General features: G+C 44.7%; 1 protein-coding gene across 1 annotated transcript in view; it reads left to right on the top strand.

Moving 5' to 3' along the window:
* fndc3ba (fibronectin type III domain containing 3Ba) overlaps positions 1 to 24894 on the top strand; it is a 143505-nt gene that overhangs the window by 97516 nt on the left and 21095 nt on the right. The window contains exons 8-22 of the mRNA XM_036554272.1: positions 2973 to 3130; positions 3294 to 3353; positions 4496 to 4634; positions 5301 to 5354; positions 7622 to 7746; positions 9543 to 9717; positions 10508 to 10594; positions 12274 to 12412; positions 12614 to 12685; positions 13071 to 13189; positions 14113 to 14218; positions 17661 to 17833; positions 19102 to 19215; positions 20041 to 20190; positions 24554 to 24834. Coding sequence (XP_036410165.1) covers positions 2973 to 3130; positions 3294 to 3353; positions 4496 to 4634; positions 5301 to 5354; positions 7622 to 7746; positions 9543 to 9717; positions 10508 to 10594; positions 12274 to 12412; positions 12614 to 12685; positions 13071 to 13189; positions 14113 to 14218; positions 17661 to 17833; positions 19102 to 19215; positions 20041 to 20190; positions 24554 to 24834 — 1952 coding nt within the window. The remainder of the gene's footprint in view (positions 1 to 2972; positions 3131 to 3293; positions 3354 to 4495; positions 4635 to 5300; positions 5355 to 7621; positions 7747 to 9542; positions 9718 to 10507; positions 10595 to 12273; positions 12413 to 12613; positions 12686 to 13070; positions 13190 to 14112; positions 14219 to 17660; positions 17834 to 19101; positions 19216 to 20040; positions 20191 to 24553; positions 24835 to 24894) is intronic.

The following is a 24894-nucleotide window of genomic DNA, read 5'->3' on the forward strand; positions in this document are numbered from 1 at the left end:
AAAACAGTCATGTAAATATGGCTGTGTGTTTGCAAAGCTTGATAACACTGGTGTTCTGTCAGCCCCAAGTCACTGGTGCCTGCAGTTAGTCAGCATTGATTTGGCAATGGTACTAACAGTGTGATAGGATGTGTTAATGCCTCCTTCAAAATTGTAATGATGGAAGGATGGACTTTATTACCGAGTGCATAAGTGTGTTTTAGCATTGATTCTATACAGTGAGTAATTCACATTTGATAATAGTAATGTAGCAGTCAACCCACTTTCAGTTACCATGTCAATGTCCGACGCCTTATGTAAGTCTCAGCGGTTTGTGTTCACTGCATACGTCCTCTTTGCTTGTTTTTCATTCTTTTTTTTCTGAGTTTGCCACCCTCAGAAGAATCAAAATGTGTATAGTGTTAAATGAACCGCTGCTGGCTGGTCACCTGGAGCTCTGATGGAAACCTGTCTTTCTAGGAGTGCAGTAATGCCCCTCAGTGATAGTGGCCAAAGTCATCTAGCTGTATTAATGAAAAGGAACAACAGATGTGAGGGTCGGCATGTCTCTTTTTGCTGTTGTCGTTTCCTTTTGTGTTTGTAGGTGTTTTGGGAGGGTGATGGATTGCAAGGTCACTGATGATAGCTCAAAAAAACATTTTTTTTTCCTCATCCCCCTCCCCGAATGCCCTCAGTGGGCAAAATTATTTGATCAACGAGTCACAGGTCTCCATCCCAGGTTGACGAGCTCCTCCTTTCACCCCTCTATCACTTATGGCTTATGCCACTCGTAGTTTATTAGAGTGGCTCCCTCCTGTGGAGCTTGGAGGTGGGGTTACAGTACGGTGTGGTTTTCAGGGGGGAGGGGATGTGAGGTTTCCAGACGGGGAGAAACGCACAACCTGCTGTGCAGCGTTATGCAGCGTTTGTTTTTGTGAGCGCTGTACATTCGGTTGGTAGACTAAAAATGAGGCCCTGTGCCTGAGTCAGTGGGAGACGGTCTGTGAGGAGGATCAGGGAGAAACAGCAGGTGTGTTAGCGTTTAGTGGCAGTTTATGTAGCGGAGCGGGCTGCCTCCTGCTAGATTGATGTCCTTCCTTTTCCTGACTCCCCCTTCAGCGGTCCATGAGGAAGGGCTAACAGATGGATTTAATCTCTCCCTTTCTCTTCTGAGGATGAGCACTGTGATGCAGAAAGAGATAGAAGAGAAAGAGAACATTTGGCCATGATTGGAGAGAACATTTAACATGGAGAGAGAGAGACCTTTTAGCATGGAGAGAGAACATTTAGCATGAAAAGTGTGAACATTTAAGCATGACAAGAGAACATGTAGCATGGTTTTCCCAGTGCGTTTTCTTTCCATTGTAAAGTGAGACAGGAGAATTTGATCACTCTTTGAAATATTCCACAGCCGCCTTGTCAACAGTGAACAGTCCAGGCTGGCAAGCAGAAAACACAAGTACACAACAAACTAACTGCAGAGAAATGGTGGTTAGTTACAGTAGCTACAGTGTATTTTAATTTACTCCTAAAAAGTAAATTTTCCATTCGCAGCATTGAGTGTTTTATGGTGTTTGCTCTCTGAATGGGAACACCCCTCCCCACGCACATACAAGCACAACCGATGCAACTTCCTGGCACGACGGAAATGCCACTAAATCACTCACCTCTCCAATTTGCCTTCCACCGAGCGCTTTCCGCCAGCTTTCTCAGCGAGCTCACGCCCGCGCTCGGTGTTTGATACGGCAATTTCACGGCAGTGAGTTATCCCCACCTGCCAAATATCGGAGGTGCAGTCTCATTTAACCAGGCTGCATATTCCGTGCTAAAAGACCCAAGCCTCATTGGTCTCGTGGAAATGGAAAAGATTCCAGCTGAAAAGTACCTCATGTCAAGTGTAGATGAGAGGTAAATTCAGAAAACCAATTTTCCGAGAAGCTCATATGAGATTGCGGTTTGCTTTGCATCGGCGTTTGAGTGTCTGCTTATTAATGAAGAGTGAAAGGGGCCAGCCAGCATGTCATAGCTGATGTTTGTTTATTGAAAATACAGGCATATTCTGTTTATACAGTTTGCCTCAGAGACTCAATCTCCCTACTTCGATTTCCTGCGAGACTGTCCTTTTAAAGAAATCAATATATTTTTGCCATAATCTGTTTGTGAACTGAATGAGATTTGTACAGATCAATATCGTATTAGTTTTCTTGAAAATGCATTAGTGATGGGGGTTTAAGTGCAGGTGGGTGTTATACACAAACGACATTTTACTTATTTGTATAAAAGAGCAGAGAGATTTGTTGAAGGAAGAGGCTGAATAATTACATAACAAGCAATAGTTAGTTATTCTGAACTGGAAACCAAGAAGATTTCCAACTTCTCCATGTTTGTTGTGAGTCCAACTATCAGAGGACACTAAAGCCGGGATATTACTTCTCATAGCAGTGTGAAGGACTCATATACCAAATGTGTCTAGCATTGTGCCTGACCAAATTTACAGGGAGAGATGATGGGGGGGTGGGGGCGGGCAGTAAACGGGAACGCAGTAAAATGACAGCCAGAACCCAAGCTGCGTGTGATTCAGAAAGCCGCTCCTTGCTTTACGACCACAAGGGTGTTTATTGAGAGGACAGTGTTTTTCAATACCTTTGCTTATTTAATTTCAGCCCACACTGTCCACACTCTGAAATACAATTTCTGGCTGTGGTAATACCCCACTGTAGACATCTTGGCTGCAGTCGTGTTAATGTGACACTACAGGAGTTTAATTTATTTTGGAGAGTGTTATGTTAAAGGAGCTGGCCTTGTAGCCGGAAGGTTGTTGGCTCACTTCCCAGAGACAGTGTTACTGTAGTGCCCTTCAGGCAGGTGTTAAGACGTCTATCAACACGTGTGGATGGTAGGCTGAATGTAATGCTATGAGCTAGCCAGGTGGAGTGTGGAGGTAGGTGAGTAACTCCAGACAGAAACACTGAACACTGCATGTTTCCCTGAAGGTGTCCAATGTCCAGGCTCGCACCGCCCTGCTGACCTGGTCCCCGCCTACGGGCCTCCTGTCGCGGGACAGGCACAGCAACGGGCTCCCCTACACCTGCAGCTACGAGGTGACACTGTCAGACAAGGGACGGGACGGGAAGTACCACGTCATTTACAGGTGAGGCCCTGGACGCACCCCCCTGCTCATATGGAACAAGCCAAACCCAAAGCCTGTGTACCCAGCAGAACAGAGCCCTACAGACCATGAGCACTATCTTGTTCTGGTTGATTTTCTCTAGTGTGTGGTTGTAACATTCGTCATTTGTTTTTTTCTTACCCAGTGGAGAGGAATTGGAGTGTAGTTTGAAAGATCTCCGACCTGCAACAGACTATCACGTAAGGTAAGAATGAGATATTAAAGCTTTCATCAGGAAGGCTGACGTGCTTTGAAAGTGTAATTGTACACAAGTGACTTGTCCTTGTGTAACAGCAGAACAAACACCGAATAAAGATATTAAAGGTAAAATAGGATGTTAGAGCTGTTCCTAAGTAGCAGTGCATCAACACGCATCATCATAGTTACTTGTTAAGGAGCTGGGCTTGTAACCCAAAGACTGTACGTTCGAGTCCCAAGTGGTGAGGCGAACCTCATCCCAGAATAGATTACTTAGAGTGTGTGACCTATGAAGCTTAATGAGGGAGAGTGCAGAGATTCATATTGAGGGACGTCGCAGTGAAAACTCGCAAGTGAGGTAGCGGGCGACTTCCTCTCACGTTGCCCTAATTAGCCTTGATTAATTGCAGTACACTACCTCCTTCGCATATCCAGATGCTTGGATACAAACAGGGCTCAGACCTAGGTGTGGAAACACATGGTGGGGCATCCTCCTGCATCTACAGTGTTCCAGATGGACCCACAATATTTAATACAGACATCACAAAGCGCAGGTGATAGTATGATAGGAGGGACAAAAACAATGCTGCGTCATTTGTCTGTAAAACTGTACACACACTGTATCTGTTAACTCAGGTGTCTTGGATTGCTTGTGTTGCGCTGTATGCTTTTTATTCTGATGGTTCAGACTAGGCCCTTGTCAGTTAACATTTGTTTTAATGGGCAGCGGGCAGTAGTGTGGTGTAGGGGTAACGAGCAGGGCTAGCAACTGAAAGGTTGCTGATTTGATTCCCTGCAAGGGAACAGCGCTTGTACCTTTGGGTAAGGTACTTGACTCACAATTGCCTCAGTAAATATCCAGCTGTATAAATGGATAAGCCTGTAAAATAAAGCGTTTAAAATAAAATAAAGAGTGTCTGCTAAATGACAATAATGTAATGTCATTTAACACCACTTGATAGTGTCACTTTGTAAAGTCTGGGGTGTTGTTAGGATGGGGTGGAAAAGGACCTGCCAGCAGGAAATGGTGAACACGAATTGTGCCTGTTGTGTCATGCTCCTGGTGTGTATCTGTGTGACATCACAGAGACAGACTTACTGTGTGTATGTGTGTGTGTGTGTGTGTGTGTGTGTGTGTGTGTGTTTCAGAGTGAACGCCGTGTACAATTCAGTGAAGGGGTCCTTCTCAGAGGCAGGGACCTTCACCACCCACAGCAGCTCCCCTGACTGCCCCTCTCCTCCCAAACTGTCCCATCGGACCAAGAGCACCCTCACCCTACAGTGGAAGGTACGGCCGCATCACTCCCCTGCCACCATACATCCAAAATACCGTTCACCTTATTCAATCAAAAAGCACTTCACCGCATTCATCCAAAACGCTCACTCCCCATTCGCATATAATACCACTTACATCATTCACCCCAACACATACATTCATTTTTATTCAAACCATTCAGTCAAAATACCATTTACCCCCTTTATACTGGAAGCACTCCCTTAGACACAAAGTAAACAAACTAAAAATACTGTTTGCCTCATTCTCAAAAAACTATAAAAGTTCTCCTTCAGCACCTGAAATGCCTTTCATCACATTCACATGACATGCTATCCACCAGCTGCTCACAAGCATCTGCGGCATCTGAAAGTGGTTGTATACTGTAAGTCATATGATCTGTACTTTAGACATCAGAAAGATCAGAGTCATGAAGAACCAGAAAAAAGCTATTGAAATAATGGTATTTATGAATGTTTCAGTCATAGTCATTGCTGTAGTGAATGGGATTTTTCATACCTTTGTGCAGTTAAATGTTGTGCCATAATGCCTTGTCTGTGAGATTCCAGAGAGATCCTCCATTTCAGCGTGAAAAGTGCACACTCTAATACCATCTGACAATGATGTGAAATGTCATCATCTCACGATTTTTGACATTCTTTTTTTCCTTTTCGTTTTCAGCCCCCCATAGACAACGGATCAAAAATCACCAACTACCTGTTAGAATGGGATGAGGTATGTCTTTAAATGTCAAGCTCTCCCCTCTGACTGATGGCTCAATACTGTGGCCTTCCCAATGAATACTCTAATCCAGCAGGACGGCTGGGAGTCTCCAGAGTATAATTACCTGGAGCTGATGATTCCGTTTGAGATTGGATTTCTGGGAAATGCTTTTGTAGGCCCAGTGATGCTTAAGGCACTCAAGACATGAGAGCGTAGGCAAGTGCCAACATCGATATCCAGCCTTGAGACTGTAGCAGCGCCCCCATGAGCACAGCACTAGTGTAGCAGAGTCAGGACCATACCAGGACACATTACCGGAGGCTGGTTTCAGCCCCAGCTGGAACACTGCTGTCCTTCCCTGGAGCAGGGAACTGCACCTAAAGGAATGATAGGCTTTGGTTAAAGTCAGCAAACATCTTCCTGTGGCAAATCTCTGGTAAACCCCGTACCCACTGGAAAAATGGCAGTAGCTGATTTTCACCTCAAGGTGTTCAAGACTGTGGGACTGGGTAAGGGATGTCCCTGTTCTGTGTATGCCACAAAGCAGTCACACAAAGAATAGCTGCAGCACAGTCAATTAACACCCTGTTCTATGGTGTGTCAGTTTATATTCAGTTAATTATAAGACAGGGACCTAGCTTGAATAATGTCACTCTTGGAAAGCTCTAGTAAGGAGTTGGACCTCAATCTGTACAAGAAGCAGTGTGTGCACTGACCAGTGCTGATTTATAATATTAGATCATGTAATTCAAGATCTTCACTGTCCTGCTTGTCAGGACAACTTGCACAACCTAGCTTGATTAGTCAGTGTTACCAGTACATGTTTACTGAAGAAGCTGAGGTATAGTATCTTGCACCACCCCCATCTTCATGCAGGCTTGTATTTCATCCAGTCCCTTTAATCAGTTAAAGTGATTGAGAACATCGTCTTTAATAAACAGAAGACAAATCTGGCTCATGTTTTGTCTCTGATCTCTTTGTTTACCACGGGCAGGTGTCGGGTTTCAGCCAGATGTCCAATCCCTCAATATTTATGACCCCAGTGAGATTCCACCTGTCTCTCTGTCAATCACTCAGATGTTACTGAACTCAGCTCCTTTTCTAAAGGAACTGCCGTGGAAGACATCACAGAAAAGAACATATGTACATTAGTTGTCAGAGAACAGGTTCAATCGAAAAATGTTGCATATTCCCCTTTCGTGGAAGGCATGTCCGTTCTGGACCTGATGTGGCCTTTGAGGGCAGATCATCATAAACTGGTAGTTCAGGCTAGAGATGGGTTTACAGCAGCAGATCCTTACAGTGCGGGCTCAGATGGTGAGCAGACCAGCACGTGCGTGCACACGTGTGCACTCACACTCACAGAGGCTCCAGGGCCAGCTTTGGGAAGACTTGATTTAGATGAACTCACCGAGCTAGCTGCAGGTTTTTGTTGACACACACAGCTCCCATCACCCCCAGTAAACTATAATGAACGTTTAAATTATGGTGTTGAAATAAACATCAGGTTGTTTTCCCATTGAAACCTGAGTCTGCAAAGCCTATTGATTTGATTTTTGCTAATAAAAAAACTCCCTTTCATTTTAAAAGGCTTTTCCTCAGTGTGGTGGAAGCATCCTGCAGTCTCATCTGAAATCGCAATATCAGTGCCTGAACAGGCTTTTGAAGACCCAGCCTCCTGCTGGCGGCCACGGCTGTCACTTTGTGCACATCTTACATTTTGTACACACACACACACACACACACACACACACACATAAAGCACCTGTGTTGTATCTGAGGAATTTTTTTAAATCAGATTTGTATTTATCTTTATGAATAAAATACCAGTCATTTCACATGGCTCTGAAAATGTTCAGTGGGGTGTTTCAGGTAGAGAATGAGGGCTACCCTTTCAGGAATGTGTCATGAGTTCCCCTATGCAGATCAGTTTGTCTTTCCTAATCTTTCCCACCCTTCTCTCTCTCTCTCTCTCTCTCTCTCTCTCTCTCTCTCTCTCTCTCTCTCTCTCTCTCTCTCTCTCTCTCTCTCTCTCTCTCTCTCTCTCTCCCTCTCTCTCTCTCTCTCTCTCTCTCTCTCTCTCTCCCTCTCTCTCTCTCTGTCTCTCTCCCTCTCTCTCCCCCTCCATTTCCCACAATGCCACTATATGTCAAGGATGAGACTAATATTTTAGTATCCTTGCAACTAATTGCCTATAACCTGATTGAATGCGTTTTTTGTAAGTCAGTCCAGATAAGAGCGTATGCCAAATGACTAAATGTGAATGCTTTCTCCTGCAGGGAAAGAAAAACAATGTATTCAGAGAATGTTACTTCGGCAGCCAAAGGCACTATAAACTCACACGACTCTGTCCAGCCATGGGGTACACGTTTCGAGTAGCAGCGCGGAATGACATCGGCACCAGGTACGTAAAACCACAGCAGACTGATAAAACTGCTACTGCTTTAGACTTTGAGAAACACTAAGGTACTTTGCCTGGTCCTGATAGGAAGATTTCGCTCTGACAATCACAGTGGAGTGCTCTGTTCAATTCTGTTACCAGAAAAAAGCAATCACCTCACTGCAAGTTGTTAATGTCAGTTTCAATGGAACTTAATGGCATTCACACCATAATAGAATTGTCTTTGTTACAGAAAACTGTCTAGTGTCAACGTGATACTGGTCTTTCTCTTTCTCTCTCTCTCACACATACATTCAGATTAATGTTATGCTTTCTTGTTATTAATTGCTTTATTACTAGTACCACGAAAGAGGCATGCATGAATGCATGATGCATTGATAGCAGCAGTAACAGTGACAGCATATTAGTAATTTCTGCGAGTTGAAACACTGCAGTAATATTTATTTCAAAAAGTGGAAAGAACACTGCACAGATGCGTGCACGCACGTGTATGCAGATGAACACGCTCTTACATACACACTCACATGCTTGCGCACACACACAAACATGCATCTGCTTGCACGTGCATACAAACACACACACATACACAGCCCACCCCAGCACAATCGGAAAGGGAGAGCTCAACGGTGAGTGAGCGGTCCTTTCATTCTGTCAGTCTGCTGCCCCTAAAGTGAGGCGTTTCACTCTGAAACCCCGCAGTCCCGTTTCGTTGGTTCAAACACAGACTGAGACCGCGCTCACCCCACATTGAACGGAGGGCAAATTTTCACCGAGCTGCAAAGGGGACACAACGGAACTTGAAAAAGAGGCACGGCCAACAGAACAGGCGACGTGTTCTCAAACAAATGAGTTCTCGTTCCCAGGCCTGACCTCGTCGCCCTAATCTAAATTAAACAGCGCCAAGTCTGAGGCTGACCACAGAAATGGAATGACGGGTGATAAATTCAGTGGCTGGTTTCCGTTTCCCCAAACTGCTCGCGTTAAAGTCAGATTTTATTTGACTGATTACGTGCAGACTTTAATACCACAATGTACAATGTTGGTATTTATAGCAAAGGGCAAAGTATACAGATCACACACACCATGGTTTAATGTACCCTGCAAATGTAAGGCTGCTGTTTACAGTTTGTGTATGACTTCAAATTGATCTAATATGTCCTAATATGGGAATATTGCGAAATATGTTTAACGTGGATGGAACAATAGTACCGGGAACGCAGGGTGGGTAGTTTGCTCTTTGCTTCCTCATCTAACTGTTGACATGATGTTCCAGGGAACACCCACGCCAGCCTCTGTGCTACACGACCCCCACCGGATGGGGCTGAGTCAATGAATGCTATCTTAATGCAGCTCCCTGTGCCGAGCAGTGAAAGGCATGCGTGAAATGGCTGCAATCATTGTCCTGTTTGCTTCAGATTGTGTGCTTTTTTTAACTGTACCGGACACTGAGGTAGCAAGTGCAGCAAGCTGAACACTGAAATTAACAAGTGACTTTGAGGCCCTGAATTACAAGCAGAGAGGGAAAAGTGAAGTGATGTTACTGTGGTCATCCATGACTGAGCCGTCAGTGGCATGACATTTAGCAGATTAGTAGTTTCTGATAAAGGTCACATCACAGGAAAGAGGAGTGGGGTCAGTGGGACGACATTTCCTCAGTTCCTAATGGCACATTGGGTTTGTTGCTTGTAGAGGGACGAGAGGTGTGAGGACTGCAGTGTGTGATACATAGATAGCGGTGGGCGTCCTGCTCTGTTGTGGGCTCTGGTGACCGATTTGGTGTCTCTCTCTGACCCCGGCAGTGGCTTCAGCCCGGAAGTGGTCTTCTACACGACTGGAAACCTCCCCCAGCTGCCGCTGGCGCCGCGGCTGGTGCGAGCCGGTATCACCTGGATCACACTGGAGTGGAACCGACCCGACGGCTGCACGCCCGAGGAGGTCATCACGTACACCCTGGAGATCCAGGAGGAGAACAATGTGAGACACGTCACTGTGGCCCACTACCTGACGCTTACTGTTGCCTCATTACCGACACTGACACCGTCAGTGACATTAGCAACCTCATTACTGACAACTATCGGTCACATTACCGACCTCATTACCGACAGTGTCAGTGACATTACCAACCTCATTACCAACAGTGTAAGTGATAATAGTGACCTCATTACTGACCATGACACTGTCAGTGACATTAGCAACCACATTACCGACAATGTCAGTCAGATTAGCAGCCTCAGTACAGACACTGTTGGTTACATGAAGAAGCTCATCACCAATGCTGTCAGTCAACGAAAGAAACTCATTACCGATGCTGTCAGTCACCTTGAGGGTCATTATTGACACTTTCACTCACTTTATTGATACTGTCAATCACTTAAGTAACTTCACATCGGGCACTTTCGGTTGCCTTCTGACTGGCAAAAAAAAAAAACATAGCACCCCTTGTTACAGATGCTGAATGTCACATTATGTCAGTTTATTTTATAAATTCGTGATATGTCAGTATTTATCAGCCCTGGGTCTGGTGTGTACCTATGCAGTTTTCCAGTCATGATGATTTGACTTGTAGATTCTTATAAGCGATTTTCATTTATACCTGCTAATCCAGCACTAGCTAGCTGTAAGGTTTAATCTGCTCCAGGGCAAGGGATAGTGGAGCTGACAGTTAAAGCTAAAACCCTCCTCTCCCCAGGTGCTAATGTATGTCCCTCCCCAGGAAGTGGTGTGTAATTTGCAGCAATGGGTTGCCTGTGCTCTCTCCCTGCAGGGAACTGAGTTTAATCCAAAGTACACTGGAGAAAACTTGACATGTACTGTGGGAGGACTGAAGAGGAGCACACAGTATAAATTCAGGGTAAGCGAGCCGGAGGAGAGGGGGGTGCGAGGCCGAGCGGTGGAGAGAGAGCTTTTCCCCCTGCTCATTAGCGGGGCTCTCCACTGCACTTCAGCTCCCTGTCAATGCCTAACAGGCCCTCCCCGTTCCAGCCTCCCCTCAGATGTCCTCCTAACTGAGAGAATTGCAACCTTCGCTGACACGCCGCAAGGTTGCAGCCATTCATTCATTTTCCGAGCCTGCTCTTGTGTGAAAACAAAGTCCAGGGAAAGTTTTTCTTGATTGGACACGACAGGCATTTAGGAGTCCACCTTCTAAGGGATGCTAGCGAGAAATTAAGTTCCAAATATGACATATGAGTTAAACGGTAATGATGGAGAGCTAAAGATTTTTTGCCAAATAACAGCTAGGGAAAGAATATTCTCACACAGTGAGACTTACAAAACAGTCACACTTTTATGAACATTTTTATTTTGATAAGCCTTTGGTCCCTCTTTCAGCAGAACAGTTTGCAAAGAGCGCCACTGTGAAAAAACAGTGCTCCACCCCTCAACTAAACCCATTTTGAACAAAGATGGTGAAAAAAGATGGTCTTTATACATCATTTATTGATGTGTTATGGAGTTTGATGGAGTTTATCTGCCAAAGTAACAGTTGTTCAGGGTTCCCTTGAACATCTTTGCTTGATATTTTTCATGGCCAAAGAACAGTCCATGTCTTTATTTCATTGCTCATACATTCGTTTCTGGATTGACATGCCTTGAGGGGACAAAGTTGCTATTCCCAGTTAAGGTAACATCAATTTGTAGTGTGTTTACAGCAATGTGTCAAGCTAACTACAGCAGACAAAGTAACTATGTCCTTAATCAGCAAACCTCTGAGTAAGAGCAGAAAGTCCATACCCCACCACTTAATGATGAATACTCTGAATGCTCTTGTCCTTGATTGTGGGTTGGTTGAAAAACTGCAATTCTCATTCAGATGCGTTATGCATGCCCAATTCGAGTGCATCTTTTGATTAAAAACGACCTCTTGTCAGCGCCTCGAGCTGTTAGGTTTTACATTCTTAAATTATGCTGCCTATTACTATTGCTCAAACAGATAATTGAGGCTTTTAAATTGGAAGCGAAGAGCAAAAATTGTTTCATGTCATTGTCGTGGGAAGTTTAGCCCAGGTAATTTTGCACAAAGCTGTTGCTTAGAGGTGCTTAAAGGTTTTCGAGAAAGTGTAGTAGACTAATGATGCATTATCCGAGATGCCTGTTCTTACATGTGCTGTGGGGGTCATTTGGAGATTCACGCAACATGCTTTACCCCCAACCCCCCCTAGCTAAAGTCAGCAGCTTTTTAACTGGAGGGAGAAGCAGCTCTCTTAAGTTCATGTCTTGGCCCTTGGGCCCTTGCCTGGACCTCTTTAATAGCTTTTTCCTTCATCTTCCTCTTCCTTCCTCTGTCTCTTTGTCTCTCCCTCTCTCATTTGCACTCCCACTTCTTCTTCTTTTCCTCACCCTTCTTTCCTCCCTTCTTACTGCCTCTCCTCTTTCTCTCACTCTCTTCTTTTCACTCAGTCTCTTGGGATCCCCCTCTCACAGTCTTCATCTGTCTCCAGCTCTCACTTCAGTTCAGATAAGCTTTATTAGCATGATCATGAAGGTGTGCAGTATTGCTAAAGCCAAATGTAAACTCTCTTTCTCTCTCAGCTCATAGCCTCCAGCATGGGAGGGAGAAGTAGCCCCAGTGAGATCCTGGTGTGCAACACGAGTCCAGACAAGCCGGGCCCACCCTCCAAGCCTTGCATCAAGGGTGCTGTGACGCCCTACAGCTTCTGCGTGAAATGGGGTATGTCTGTGTATGCTCTCTTACAGCAAGGGGCCAGAGTCCTGCCATTCACAAAAAGGCAGTGCCTTCGCGAATATATCTATAATATGCTGGCCAGAGATCAGTTGTTTGTCATTTGCAGGAGTCTGCTAAAAATTGTAACTTTACTCAAGGTTCTATGATTCTGTTTTTCAAAGTCCCTCTTTTCCCTTCATGTCACAGACCCTCCACAAGACAACGGCGGTTCGGAAATCTTGACATACCTCTTGGAAATTTCAGAAGGAAATTCTGACGGTACCAGCGTTGTTTTATTTTTTTGTTTTATTCTTCCCGCTCATGCGCACCTCTCCCATTTCTGCCTGCATAGTGACATAGCGCATGTTTCTGTCTATTAGCGCTATTCCTCATAAAACACACACGAAGAAAGCACGGCACACACTGTTCCCTTGTGTAATTGGCCTGAGCTTTTGAAAGGGTTTTGATTGGTGTTCCATTGATTCTAGAATGGATCCCCGGCCACTTAGCGAGTGCCGTTCCAGCAGAGCAGCACCCTTTCCTGTGCTGAGCACTTTGTGCTCTTTTGAAAGGGGAAGGCTTCTCTTCGTGTGAGTGCTCAGGTGTACTGCGTGTACGGAATATGAAAACCCTAATGACTCAATAACTCCTTCTGTCCCCACAGCCAATCAGTGGGATATTGCGTATAGTGGACCGGCCACGGAGTGTGAATGCGATCACTTGAAACCTGGCACTTTGTACAGACTGCGGATCTGCTGCATCAGCACCGGCGGGCACAGTCAGGTATGAGCCCGGTGCATGATGGGTAAATAAACCTCCCAATCACTGTGAAACCCAGGACTCTTGAAAGCTTCTGTAATTTACCATACATCGCATTATATTACATACATAAATGCATACATAACATATTTTAGGTACATAGCAGTGTAAAGGTACAATTCAGCAAGACCAACATCAAAAATAAAGAAATAAGAATAACATAAAGCAAAAGAAGAACAGCACAGAATATAAAATACAGTGTGCAAACCAAATAAAACAAACAAACCGAATTCATGCCCGATTTACACAAAAACCAATGTCGGGGTGTTCCTCCCTAAAATAGCCACACATCATTTTAGCCACATTTCATATGGTACCAGAAACGATTCCACATTTCCTTCGTTTTTGATTCCTAACCCCACTCCTAGCTAACATAGTTTCATAAGATACTGTTTCCATCATTGAGTCAGTTCATTCTTTTATACCTGGAGATTTATGATGCCTCTAGTATCATAGTGTCATTCTGGCAGCTGTGATGATACCAACAGTTACAAGTGGAAATTCATCTTTAAAGCCTCTGTAAATGGCATATCCTGGCTGTCGCTCAAAGTTAAAATATTCATTTATAAAGCGTGCTGATATTGTGTAACTTCTTGTCTTCACTCCTGTTTGGGGATTTTGAGGACAAAGTGGATGAAAATGTCATGGCCAAAATGAGACTAATTATTATGTTACATAATGCCTTTTCCATGGCAACTTTATGACCTTTGCTATAATGTCTTGGTTTTAATGTTATAGTGCCCCGCTTCCTGTAACCCACTCAGCCAGCTGGGTGTTTACAGGGACAGCTCAGGTTCCTGCCTGGTATTCCATCCCAGACCACCTCTCCCCAAACCTCCCCCATCCGAGATGACCTACAGTGTCTGTCACCCCCGTTGTTTCCGCAGTGCTCCGAAAGCTTGCCGGTCCGTACGCTAAGCGTGGCCCCGGGTCCCTGCCAGCCCCCGAGAATCGTGGGTAAAGCCAAACACAAGGAAGTGCAACTACAGTGGGGTGAGTTCCCCCCCTCCCCTTCCCACCGCTGCTCTATGTTCTCTGCTCTCCAACTCGTGTCCTTTCTGTTATGTTTTTTTTTCTTTTCAGTAATTATTTGTTTGTGTTTGTTTGATTTTTATGGAAAATAAAAGGCTTTCAGAGGTGCGCATTTGGGGATTTTTGCTCGGTAGGTTTAAAGTGAGAAGGAGCGTAATTACAAAAAAGTAACGACAAGGATTTAATTATGTTTGCTGTGCTGAGTGTTCCGGGTTCCAATTAGAGTGTTCTGTGGACATGGCCGTGTTTATCTCCCCTCATCAAGATTATTTAAAGCTCCTGTGAAAGTGGGCGAGTGACAGGGAAGAGAGCGCTACTCCAGGGTGAGCCAGGGACCTTGACTTTGGCTTCCCCTGGCTAATTTGCCCCATTAAATTTGATTAGCTACTTTCTCACCGTGCGTCTCATTCAAACCGGCTTTCCGTGATTTTAAAGGTCATCCGATAATGAGTTTGTGTGACTTTTTATATCCCTTTAAAAAGACATAAATGGATAAAGGTCATTGAAGGGGCTTAACATATTCTGTGCTGTGGGTGATTAATGTTAATATAAGAATAAATAGGTCCAGACACACACAGGCAGACAGAGATCTACATGGATTGATGGTGAGATTGACCAGCCAGCAGACAGAAGGACAGTGGGAATCTCTGTTTGAGATCAGAGCTATGGACAACATTTGTACTTTTATTTTAACTGCCACCGGTCTTATAGAAGGCCTCGTGAAACATTGACATGTTTTTATTGAAAAGGACCCAGGGTATAGGAGTCTGTGCCAGTGGGGTGTTGTCCCTGCCCAGTGCTGTCCTACAGTTACAGGGAAGAACACCACAGCATCACCGGACATCAGCTCCCACCCCTCCTCTCACACAGCACTGCATCACCTGCAGGAGAGAGTGGCAGTCTCCTTGACAACCGCTTCCTGCCATAGGGAGAGCCTCCTGTCCGGAGTTCAGTTCGGTTCAGTGCGACATCACTCACCTTAGTGCTCCACAAACTGACCCCAGGATTGAAGTGGCTGCTAAATTTGCCTCACCTCTCTGCATGTGATTTGAGGGTCCCTAAGTGATGTGCAAAAATGGTTGATGCTCAGCATACAAAATCAGTTTTATTTAATATTCATGAATGAATGCTGTTATCAGTAATTAAACAAATTAAATTATTTGCATTTTTAAAAAATAATTTTGGCAATAATAGGAAGTGAATCACAGGCGTTGTTTTTTTACCACTTAAGGGAACATAACATTGAAGAAAATGCTTTTTAGCACCAACTGTCTACCTTGGGTCTCTCACAATCACGTGACTTAGAGGGCATTGTGTTGTGAGGAACACACATCAGGCTTTGCGTAGCTATAAAAGCACTCCCCACCAAATCATTGAGTTGCATGTTTTTTTCCCGCTCAGTTCCAGCCACGTACAGGTTTGACTGAGCCATCATTCTTCGTTTCTTTGTAATTATTTGGACCGCCTGCTTTGCAGATAGTGAAAGTGACTCATTGTCCTGGCCACCGCATCACTCTCTGTCTCTCTGCCGATGACACGGAAGATAGAGCAGCCTGGGTTTAGAGGAGCAATTTCTGGAAACGGCAAGAAAGCGGTTTCGCGAGCAGGGCTTTGCGTCTCTGTCAGCTGCACCCGGCGGCAGTCAGTGGGAACGCTTCCAAACGCGCCCACTGTGTCCCCGCCTGGTCCTCACAGGCACCTCATTGGCTTCAGCACAGCTGCTGTTTTTTTAGTCTGATTTGTGGCGCTTCTTGGGCCAGCTTATTGAATTGCAGCACCGGGAAACAGCTGTCCATGCTTTATGTTAAGTTGACTAATTTACCTTTGTAATTACACTGTTGTGCAGCTTGGGTAATTAAGTGAAAGGTAAGACTTGGCTTCTGCTTTCTGCATGAGTTGAGGACAAAGTGGGCCAAAATGTCATGGCCAAAATGAGACTAATTATCTGTATAATGGCAGAAAACACAAATCTGCATACTGTATTATTTACATACTGTAACAAGGTGTTTATATACAGTCATTACAGTTTAGTTACATGTAATAACTCATATAATTTGTATAATTACTGTAAAACAAGGTTGTGAAACTCAGTTCCTGGAATCTTGTGTGTCTGCTGGATCTTGTTATGGGTAATTATTGTAGTCACGATTCATTAATTAGCTGGACGTGTTTTCAGATTATACTGCGTTAAAATGTTTTTAAGTGAGGGGCACATGTCCAGTATGTAGATGTAATGGGGAAAAATAGCAAACCCACTGAAGAATTTGGCTGATTAGCGTAAAGAAGTGGTACCAGAAGGGTACAGAGAAGTGGTAGGAGGAGAAACTGACATTCATCTCAGAGGGCCACTGCATATGAGTGTGAAGACCTTGATGTGATGCGTGAGAGGTGAGCGTTAGATGGGGGCAGATGCAGGTGACTTTACCATTTTCAAATACGTATGCAGAGGGCTTGGTGACATGGTGCAGACGTACCACAGTGCTTTAATCTGTAGGACGGGGGTGGAGAAGAGATAACAATGCAGGAAGATTTACCCCTCTGATGGGTATATAAAGGGTTTGTGCCCTCACTCCAAGTCTGTTTCCCAGGGTTGGAAATGCATCATTCCTCCATTCATTTTATTTGATCTATCCAGGATCGTCACATAGAGACTGATTGTTTGTGCAGTTCTACTGTCAACTACTCTACAGGCATCTAAATTGGAGGGAGTTGTTCGAAGGTGCGAACATCAGAGATCATGCAGACATCCATGTTGCTGTTGATCGACAGGTTTGAATGCAAAGAGTAAAAGGTGCTTGCATTATTTTAGCTCCTAAGCTTGCTTTGCCTTTATTGAGAGGTGAAGGCGAGGCTGTGTTTTCGATCCACTGAAGTGACGAATGTTCTTATGCATCACAAGCTTGTGTTGGTCGCACAATGAAAAGCGTACTTTGGAGATAATAATGGTCCCCAAAAAGTATTTACTGGCATTGTTTCCAGCAGACAGCTGTAGAGATCTTATTTAGCTTAGTTATTTGAGTAGAGCTTGAAATTGGTTCCTATCTCCTTCTTAACTCCCCTGTCTTCCCCCCCTTCCTCTCTCTCTCAGGTCTCTCTCTCTCTGTCTACCGCAGCTTCAGTTTGCTTCCAGTTCTGTTCAATTCCAGTTCAGTTTGCTTTATTGGTAGGGCAACATCAATATTTTAAGTATAACATTTCTCACTCTATCCTTCAGTTTCTCCCTCACTCTCCCCATTCCCCTCAGATTCAGATAAGATCTATTAGCTTGACCGCACAGGTGCACAGTATTGCCAAAGCCAAATCTAATGGTTTTGGTAAATTGGTGAATGGTAAATATAAAGGAATGCTATTAAACTTCTAAAATGCAAGTGTGCATATGAATATGTGCCCCGTCCCTCTGCAGACTCTCCTCACTCTGAGGGCTCATGTGAGGTCACTGAGTACAGCGTGGAGATGAGCCAGGCGGACGCCGACCCCGCCGAGGTGTACCACGGACCCAACCTGGAGTGCACCGTGGGCAGCCTGCTCCCCGGCGCCACCTACAGCTTCCGCGTGCGCGCCGCCAACGAGGCCGGGGTGAGAGACACGATGGGGTTTGTGCGTGGTTCAAGCACCGCAAGCTCTCCGTTTGCCTCGGAGGAGATATTTCTCACGTTTGTGTTGCTCTCCTACTCTTTTCATAGCTCCAGTGTGGGGAAGGGAAATTTATGTGTTTCATCAATGGGCAATGCTCTCAGCAGCTCCGCGATGGCAGCTGTTGACCTTGCGGCGCTTTAGTTAAAGCTGGCCCTGAGAGTGCAGTGTTGCACAAGCTTGTCGATTTCCCTTTGATTTTCTGTACAGCGGGGTAGGCCTGCAGAAGCAGGGGGCATTAACGCTGTCACTCTCCAGAGTTCGCACCTGTTGTCTTGTCTGAGTCACAGGCAGCATAATGAAGGCAATTAATTCTGACTCACATCAAGCCTTTGCCATATTCACAGGTTTACAGAGGGGAGGGCCGCGGTAAATTAACCACCTTCAGGTGACGTAGCTGAAATGCATACATATTCTGTGAATATGTTGGTACTGTGGTAAAGAAAATTTCAGAACAAACTCAAATACCCTGTGCATTCTTTCAAATCATGGCTCCACGCATGATTAGGAAAGGGATGGGAAGAGGCTTTTCACCATCTTTTTTATTGTTTGATTTTTTCCCCCGCTCATAATCTGTAAATATTTAATATGTGGCCTCCTCATTGTAAACGTGTGTGAATCATCTTCAGCTGCTGGGTTACGTCTCCTCCTCAAGCACATTCTGTGTCAGGCATAAATCACCTGACCACACTCACGTTCAGATTCAGAGACATGGTTGGTGGTGATGGTGATGGTTTGTTTTTTTGAGTTTTAAAAAGAGTCTGGGAGGAGGTTGGGGGGGGGACTGGAATTTCTATTTTAATTGTAAGCATTACTCATGGACACAGACTGCATTAGTTATGGCTTTGCTGCTCTCAGGCGTAAAGCATGGAGAGTTTATACAGGAGATCGCACTGAGAATTATGTTGAATTTATTTTGGCACAGTTCTGTACACATATTTCTGTGATCAAAGCCAGTGTTCGTGTTTACGCTTGGCTTTAATCTCATTCAGGGCTTGTTTGTAACTACTGTAAACCCGCTGAAACTTGGGTCAGTGAAACGGGATGAGATTCCCTCGATGAACTTGAGCACACATCCAGAAAGCGCCTGTTGGTTTCTAATCATAGTTATGATCGCGCTGAGTTTCTGTGTGTCACTTGCTGCATTTTTCATGTCTGTTTGACTTGTGGATTCCTCGCGACTGAGCGCACTGTGGTTTTTCTCCCTGCAGTATGGAGCTTACTCTGACGCCACAGAGGTGACGACTGCAGCTGGTCCTCCAGGCCAGTGTGCGGCGCCCTTCCTCACCTTGATGTCCACTACCTGTGTTCACGTGAGCTGGGAGGTAAGAGCAGTGTCAAAAAACGTGTCTTGTTTAGTATCAGTTAATTAAAAAATTTACAGCCACAATATCAGGAGGAGCACTCCAGAGGGACTCCAACATAAGATGCATTCATTAGGCAGTGGGTATAGATTTCTCACATGACTGTAGTACAGGTCAGACCCAATTTCTGAAATTTGGTCATTGTGGATACCAAAAATAGCCCTGTCTGCACCTCTTCAAAGCACCTGATCTATCGCCCAGACAAATCTCTATTGCTTTAGAAAGTCTTATCTCAGCAGAGATGCATCTTCCTTCCAAGATGACTGATCAGAGACACTCTCTGACAGCACAGAGCCAGTCGTCGCCCCACAGTTTCATTAAGGCTGCCAGAGTGATCCAGCATGCCTTTATGGATCTGAACTTCAAGGAAGTCTTTGATTGAACTCTTGTATTCTTTGTATTCTCCCTCCCACTGCCCTTTATGCCTGAAGGGAGCTCATTTATTGACATTGCTGTGTAACTGTGAGTTCTTAGATGTACTGTCTTTTAACCTTTTCAGTTAATTGTAATTATTTCCTGTGTGGCTGTGTTTGAAATTAATACTCAACTCTTGCAGATTGCATTCTGCTCTGTCAGATTGATGTGATGTGATTTTATAATAATCTTTATAGTAATATGTGATATGATATTTAAATGGGATGTTAAGTGTATGTTGTAAAATGCCCGAACCCTTCCCTTATGAGTATTTTAAATGTGACTCCCTTGACTGTCCAGTACAGCTTTTGTAAGCCACAGAGCCACTTTGTCCTTGGTTCTGATCCGGTCTGATGTTCCCTCCTTGCCCAGAGCCCCGAGAACTCCGGCGCTGACATCTCGGAGTACCGCCTGGAGTGGAGCCGGGACGAGGACTCCCTGGAGCTCATTTACTCTGGTACAGACACCCAGTGTGAGATCTCGGACCTGGCACCAGCAACGCACTACTGCTGCAGGCTACAGGTAATGAGCTATTTCTCCTGCAGGCTACAGGTAATGAGCTATTTCTCCTGCAGGCTACAGGTAATGAGCTGTTTTTCCTGTAAACTACAGGTAAGGGAGTATTTCTGTTGCAGACTATGGGTAATGAGCATCTCCTGTTGGTTTCAGGCAATGTACTGTTTCCCACGAAATCTGCTGGTAATGAACTGTTTCTCCTGCAGACTAAAAGTAAGCAGTAGGTATGAGGTGATATATTCAGCTCACAATATGAGGTTTCACAAAATAGAGTTCATGATACAAAACTATCACAGAACAATATTCCCTTGAGAAATGATGATAGAAAACAAACATATAACATGATTTTAAAAAGTTCTTTTCTTTCATTTATTCATGTGCCAACTACTTAGCTACTTACTTACATAAAGTAGGAAGAGGGAATGACTTTAACAAGTTGTATTGATTATGTGAAACCACTACTAAAAATAGTACCAGCGTAATACAATACTATTTGTAGTGTTCGTAGTAAAGTTACAAACGTTATCTAAATTGTGTTACTACTGGATTTGCTTGTAACAAGCTGGATTGTTGAGACTTTAGGTTATTTCATATTAACCTATCACAGTAGACACTACAAGAACTATTTACTTCTAAAAAGAAGTGGTAAACATTTCAGTCTTTGGTGACTTGGGTCTTAGCAATGTGGAATGCATCAGTTACAATATTTACATTTGTCAGTGCACAATGATATTAAAATGATGTACAGACATTGCACTACCCATGGCACTTTGGTGAACATCATCATGAATGGAGTGTGAACTGACCAGAATGAACGATGTATTGGAGCTAACTGTTTCATGAAGTTCTTTTGTCATAGTACTGCTGAGGAGTAATGGATTGAACAAGTGCAGCAAGATAAAATCCATTTCAGTTATTTCTGCTGTAGACTAAAGGAAATGAGTTTTACTTTGAGGCAACAGGTTATAAATCTCTACAGCTATAATCTACAGGTAATTACTGCTGCAGTACCATGAAGATTATTAGTTGCCTGCTATCTCTGTGGTAGGCTACAGGTAATCAATTTCTCCTTGTGTAACCTGTAAGTAATCAGTTACCACCGATGTTGACTTGAGGATGTGAATGCTCTCTACTACAGGTAATCAGTGGCTATACTAAATCAATGACTTTTGCTGCAGGCAGAAGCTAATCAATTTTTTTTGTTAGCAACTGTTGAAGAATTAATTCAGGTGGAGCAATTCTGGTTTAGAGGAGCAAAGTTTTATTCTTGTGCTCCAAAGGAGAGTCAACACATACAGCCTAGACAGGAGATGCAGTTAACTCTGATATATTGTTAGAAACATTCTCTCATATAGGGTTCTCTTTTAGGAGCATACATGACTTATAACACACACACAACCAGTGTGACTTCCCTCTCCCTGCTTTGACTCTATAGAGTTTCTCAGAACTGGTTCTGGTTTGCAGGTGTCCTTGTAGCTGTAAAACCTATAGCCAATAGCACTAGCATAAGCAGTTAATCGTCTTCCTGGCCAGGAGGCGCCTTGCTAATATCAACAGTACATTCAGTTACACAAAATAGTTCTCAGGTCATCAACAGGCTGTACATGCACCTTTAAAAAAATAGAGCAAGGGTCAGTATTTGCGTTCTTCGTGACTCATCAGCATTCGTACTTTCATTTTTCTTCCACAGCAAGCACAGATAACCTCAGATTGCAGAAACAGACTAAAAGAAGCCCGTTACAGTACAGCTAGGTACTGCTGCTGAAGCTGTAATGCACCATCTCCCTGCGTATCTGATGCAGTAGACTGCAGCGTCTGGCTGATATCTCACCTGGGGACGGCTAGCAAACTACGGTGCTGTTAACCTTCTTCTGACCCTCTGTGATGGGCTCCAGCGCGCCAAGTACTCCTCCTATCAGACACTCCGGTCCAGTCCCATTCCCCGCCCTAGAATGACTCCGACTCGCCCCGCCCCTCTGGGCACATGCCACTTGCTGAATCTCAACGCTCTCCGATCGGCCCAAGCGGATTCTGCATGCCAAGGGCGTCTGCAGCCGCGCGCCCAAAGCAGCCCTTCGCTGCTGTTGAAAAAAGAATGCTGTTGTTCTTCTCTGATTACAGCGCGGTGTTAGTAGCGCAGGCCTTGCTGCTGCCAGCGTGGAGCTCATTGTGTACAGGGAGGGTGTTGTCATGTCTGACAGCAGGCAGGGCTGCGGTAGACTCTGCTCCCTTTGAAATGCAATGTGATTGAAAAGGACAGGTGCGTGCAGATGCCTCAGATGGCATGGGGGAAAAAATGCTTTCATTTATCTGCGCTCTGCTCCTGAAAGCAGGTTCTCGCAAATTGCTGTCTTTGATGAAGAGCATCACGTGTCATCACCTGTGTGCGCCTATTTATGCGTGTGTGTATGTGGATATGTGGATGTGCGTGAGTGTGTGTGTGCGCATGTATGTGCACCCATGGGTATATATGTGTGTGTGTGTGTGTGTGTGTGTGTGCATGCGTGTGTATGTTTGTATATATGTATGTATGCATTTGAGTGAGTGTATGCACACATTGCTAGCACTGGGACCCACACATTCAGGCTGTGAAGCATTCACATCAAAGACCTCAGAGCTGTGTGTCGAGAGTGGTGCGCATAACTCAGACATTTCATCATTTTCATTGTTCAATTATTTCACACAGGGAACATTTATGTAACGAAGTGTGTGGGGCAGTGTGGGGGGTCAGGATCGCGGTGTGTGACCGCGTGCATGCAGGCGATTCATTCTCCATTCTCTGCAATCAAATTAACCACGCAATGCATGACATCATCGACAAACAAAAGCGGTGTTCTGAAATGGAACCATAAAGTGGGCCAGTGACAAGCACTGACAAGCACTGCCTCTCAAGCACTTGGGTACAGCGGTATTGTGTTCCCTCCCTGTTAGCTTTTCTACCTGTTGTAAACCGCTGTGTGCGTTGTGTTAAAACGCCATTGGAAGTAGCAGTGTTCGATAGTAAAGGGACTGGCCTTGTGACTGTATGGTTGCAGGTTCAGAGCCTGCCTGTGGCATAGGCATTGCGTGCTGTCCCTTGGCTGTTACACAGAGATGCTTTAATTAATATCCATGGTACAGTCATATGTATGGTGCTGTATGTGGGCTGAGACCACCGTGGATCTCCATATTCAAGACTTTCTGCTATCTAGTGATAAAACAGAGGTACTGTCATTATTTTGTGGGAGCCACTTAGTAATTGAATGAGCTGTTGTCTGGCTGCTTAGCTACCACATGTGTAACACACCCCAGGTGAGGTCATCTGACATGCAAGTAGGCAATGCAGGATAAGCATCTGTAAATTTTGGGGTAACACCATGTTGTAATGGTCAGGAGCAGAAAGGTTGCTGTTGGGGGGGCCTGCTGTTGTACCCCTAGACAAGGTACCTAACCCAGCATTTCTTAAGTACATATCCATCTGTATAAGTGCACATGTATATGTACAAATATGTATACATAGTATGAAATATATGTATTAAAATTCTGCCTTTGTAGCTCTGGAGTTGCTGTGGAGTGACCGCAAAGCAACTAAATGTAAATTCCTTTAATATGGAAACCATCATTAATATAATGCTTCTGTATAAACTATTCATCCAGGCTGACAGGGTGGCCTATTTTAAATATGCAGGTTATATAGATTCTTAGACTCAAAAAGGGAAGCAGTGTGAAATGAACATGGAAATGAATGTTAGGAGAAAGGTTGTGTGTTACAGTGATTTCAAGCAATGCTATTTAAGACTTTGTCAAAACAACCTGCAAATGGCACAAACAGCTATGGCAATATAGCTTCGGCCGTATTCTGCAGGACTGCGATCGAAGCCTCGTTCAGTTTGAAAAGGTGGTGACCTTTACAGCGTCTCAGTTGTGTAAGTAATTGGCTTTGAAAGGCAGCACTGAACATGCTAAACATTTCTGAAGGTGCTGTTACTCGAGCCCCAAATAAAGGAGAAAGTGACACCTCAGCTAATGACTGGACCAGCCCATCCACAAAATGTGCTGCTGCATTGTTGCTCAAATCTCTCTCCTCTCTTTATCTTTCTCTGTCTTTCTTCTTTCTCTTTTATTTCGCCATGTTACCTCTTTCACTATCCCTTTCATTTTTAATGTTTTTTTTTTTTGCTTTGTCATTTTCAAGGTATTTAGACACAATTTTATTTTCAGTCAGCGGGTGTAAGCTTCTCCTAAGAGGTGTCATGTATGACGTTTAGTTGTGTTCCCTGTGTCTAGCATTGTTCCATGGGTGACGTACAACAGCATTTTCATTCCTCTTTGTCAGCTGAACATGTGTCCCTGGATTTTCCCGCTAACATCTTGGTTCTCCTCTGTCCAGGCGGCCAATCAGGCAGGAGCGGGCCCCTACAGTGAGCTGGTGAGCTGCCAGACCCCCGCCAGCACACCCGACGCCGTCTCCACCTTCTACCTAGTGGACCACGACCCCACAGATGACCACCCATTCTCGCCCTCCACGTGCCTCGCCCTGAAGTGGGAGGAGCCCTGCAGCAACGGGGCAGAGATCACCTCCTATACCATCGCACTGGGAGACAGCCTGATCAGCGTGGAGCACGTCACTTGCCACGTGATCGAGGGCCTACAGCCGGACAGCGAGTACAGGTGAGAGCTGCTCCTAGGCTAACGCTCGTAGGCTGGATGCTCGCAGGCTGACGGCTCGTA

The sequence above is a fragment of the Megalops cyprinoides genome, chromosome 20, assembly GCF_013368585.1.
Source record: "Megalops cyprinoides isolate fMegCyp1 chromosome 20, fMegCyp1.pri, whole genome shotgun sequence".
Classification (NCBI taxonomy): Eukaryota; Metazoa; Chordata; class Actinopteri; order Elopiformes; family Megalopidae; genus Megalops; species Megalops cyprinoides.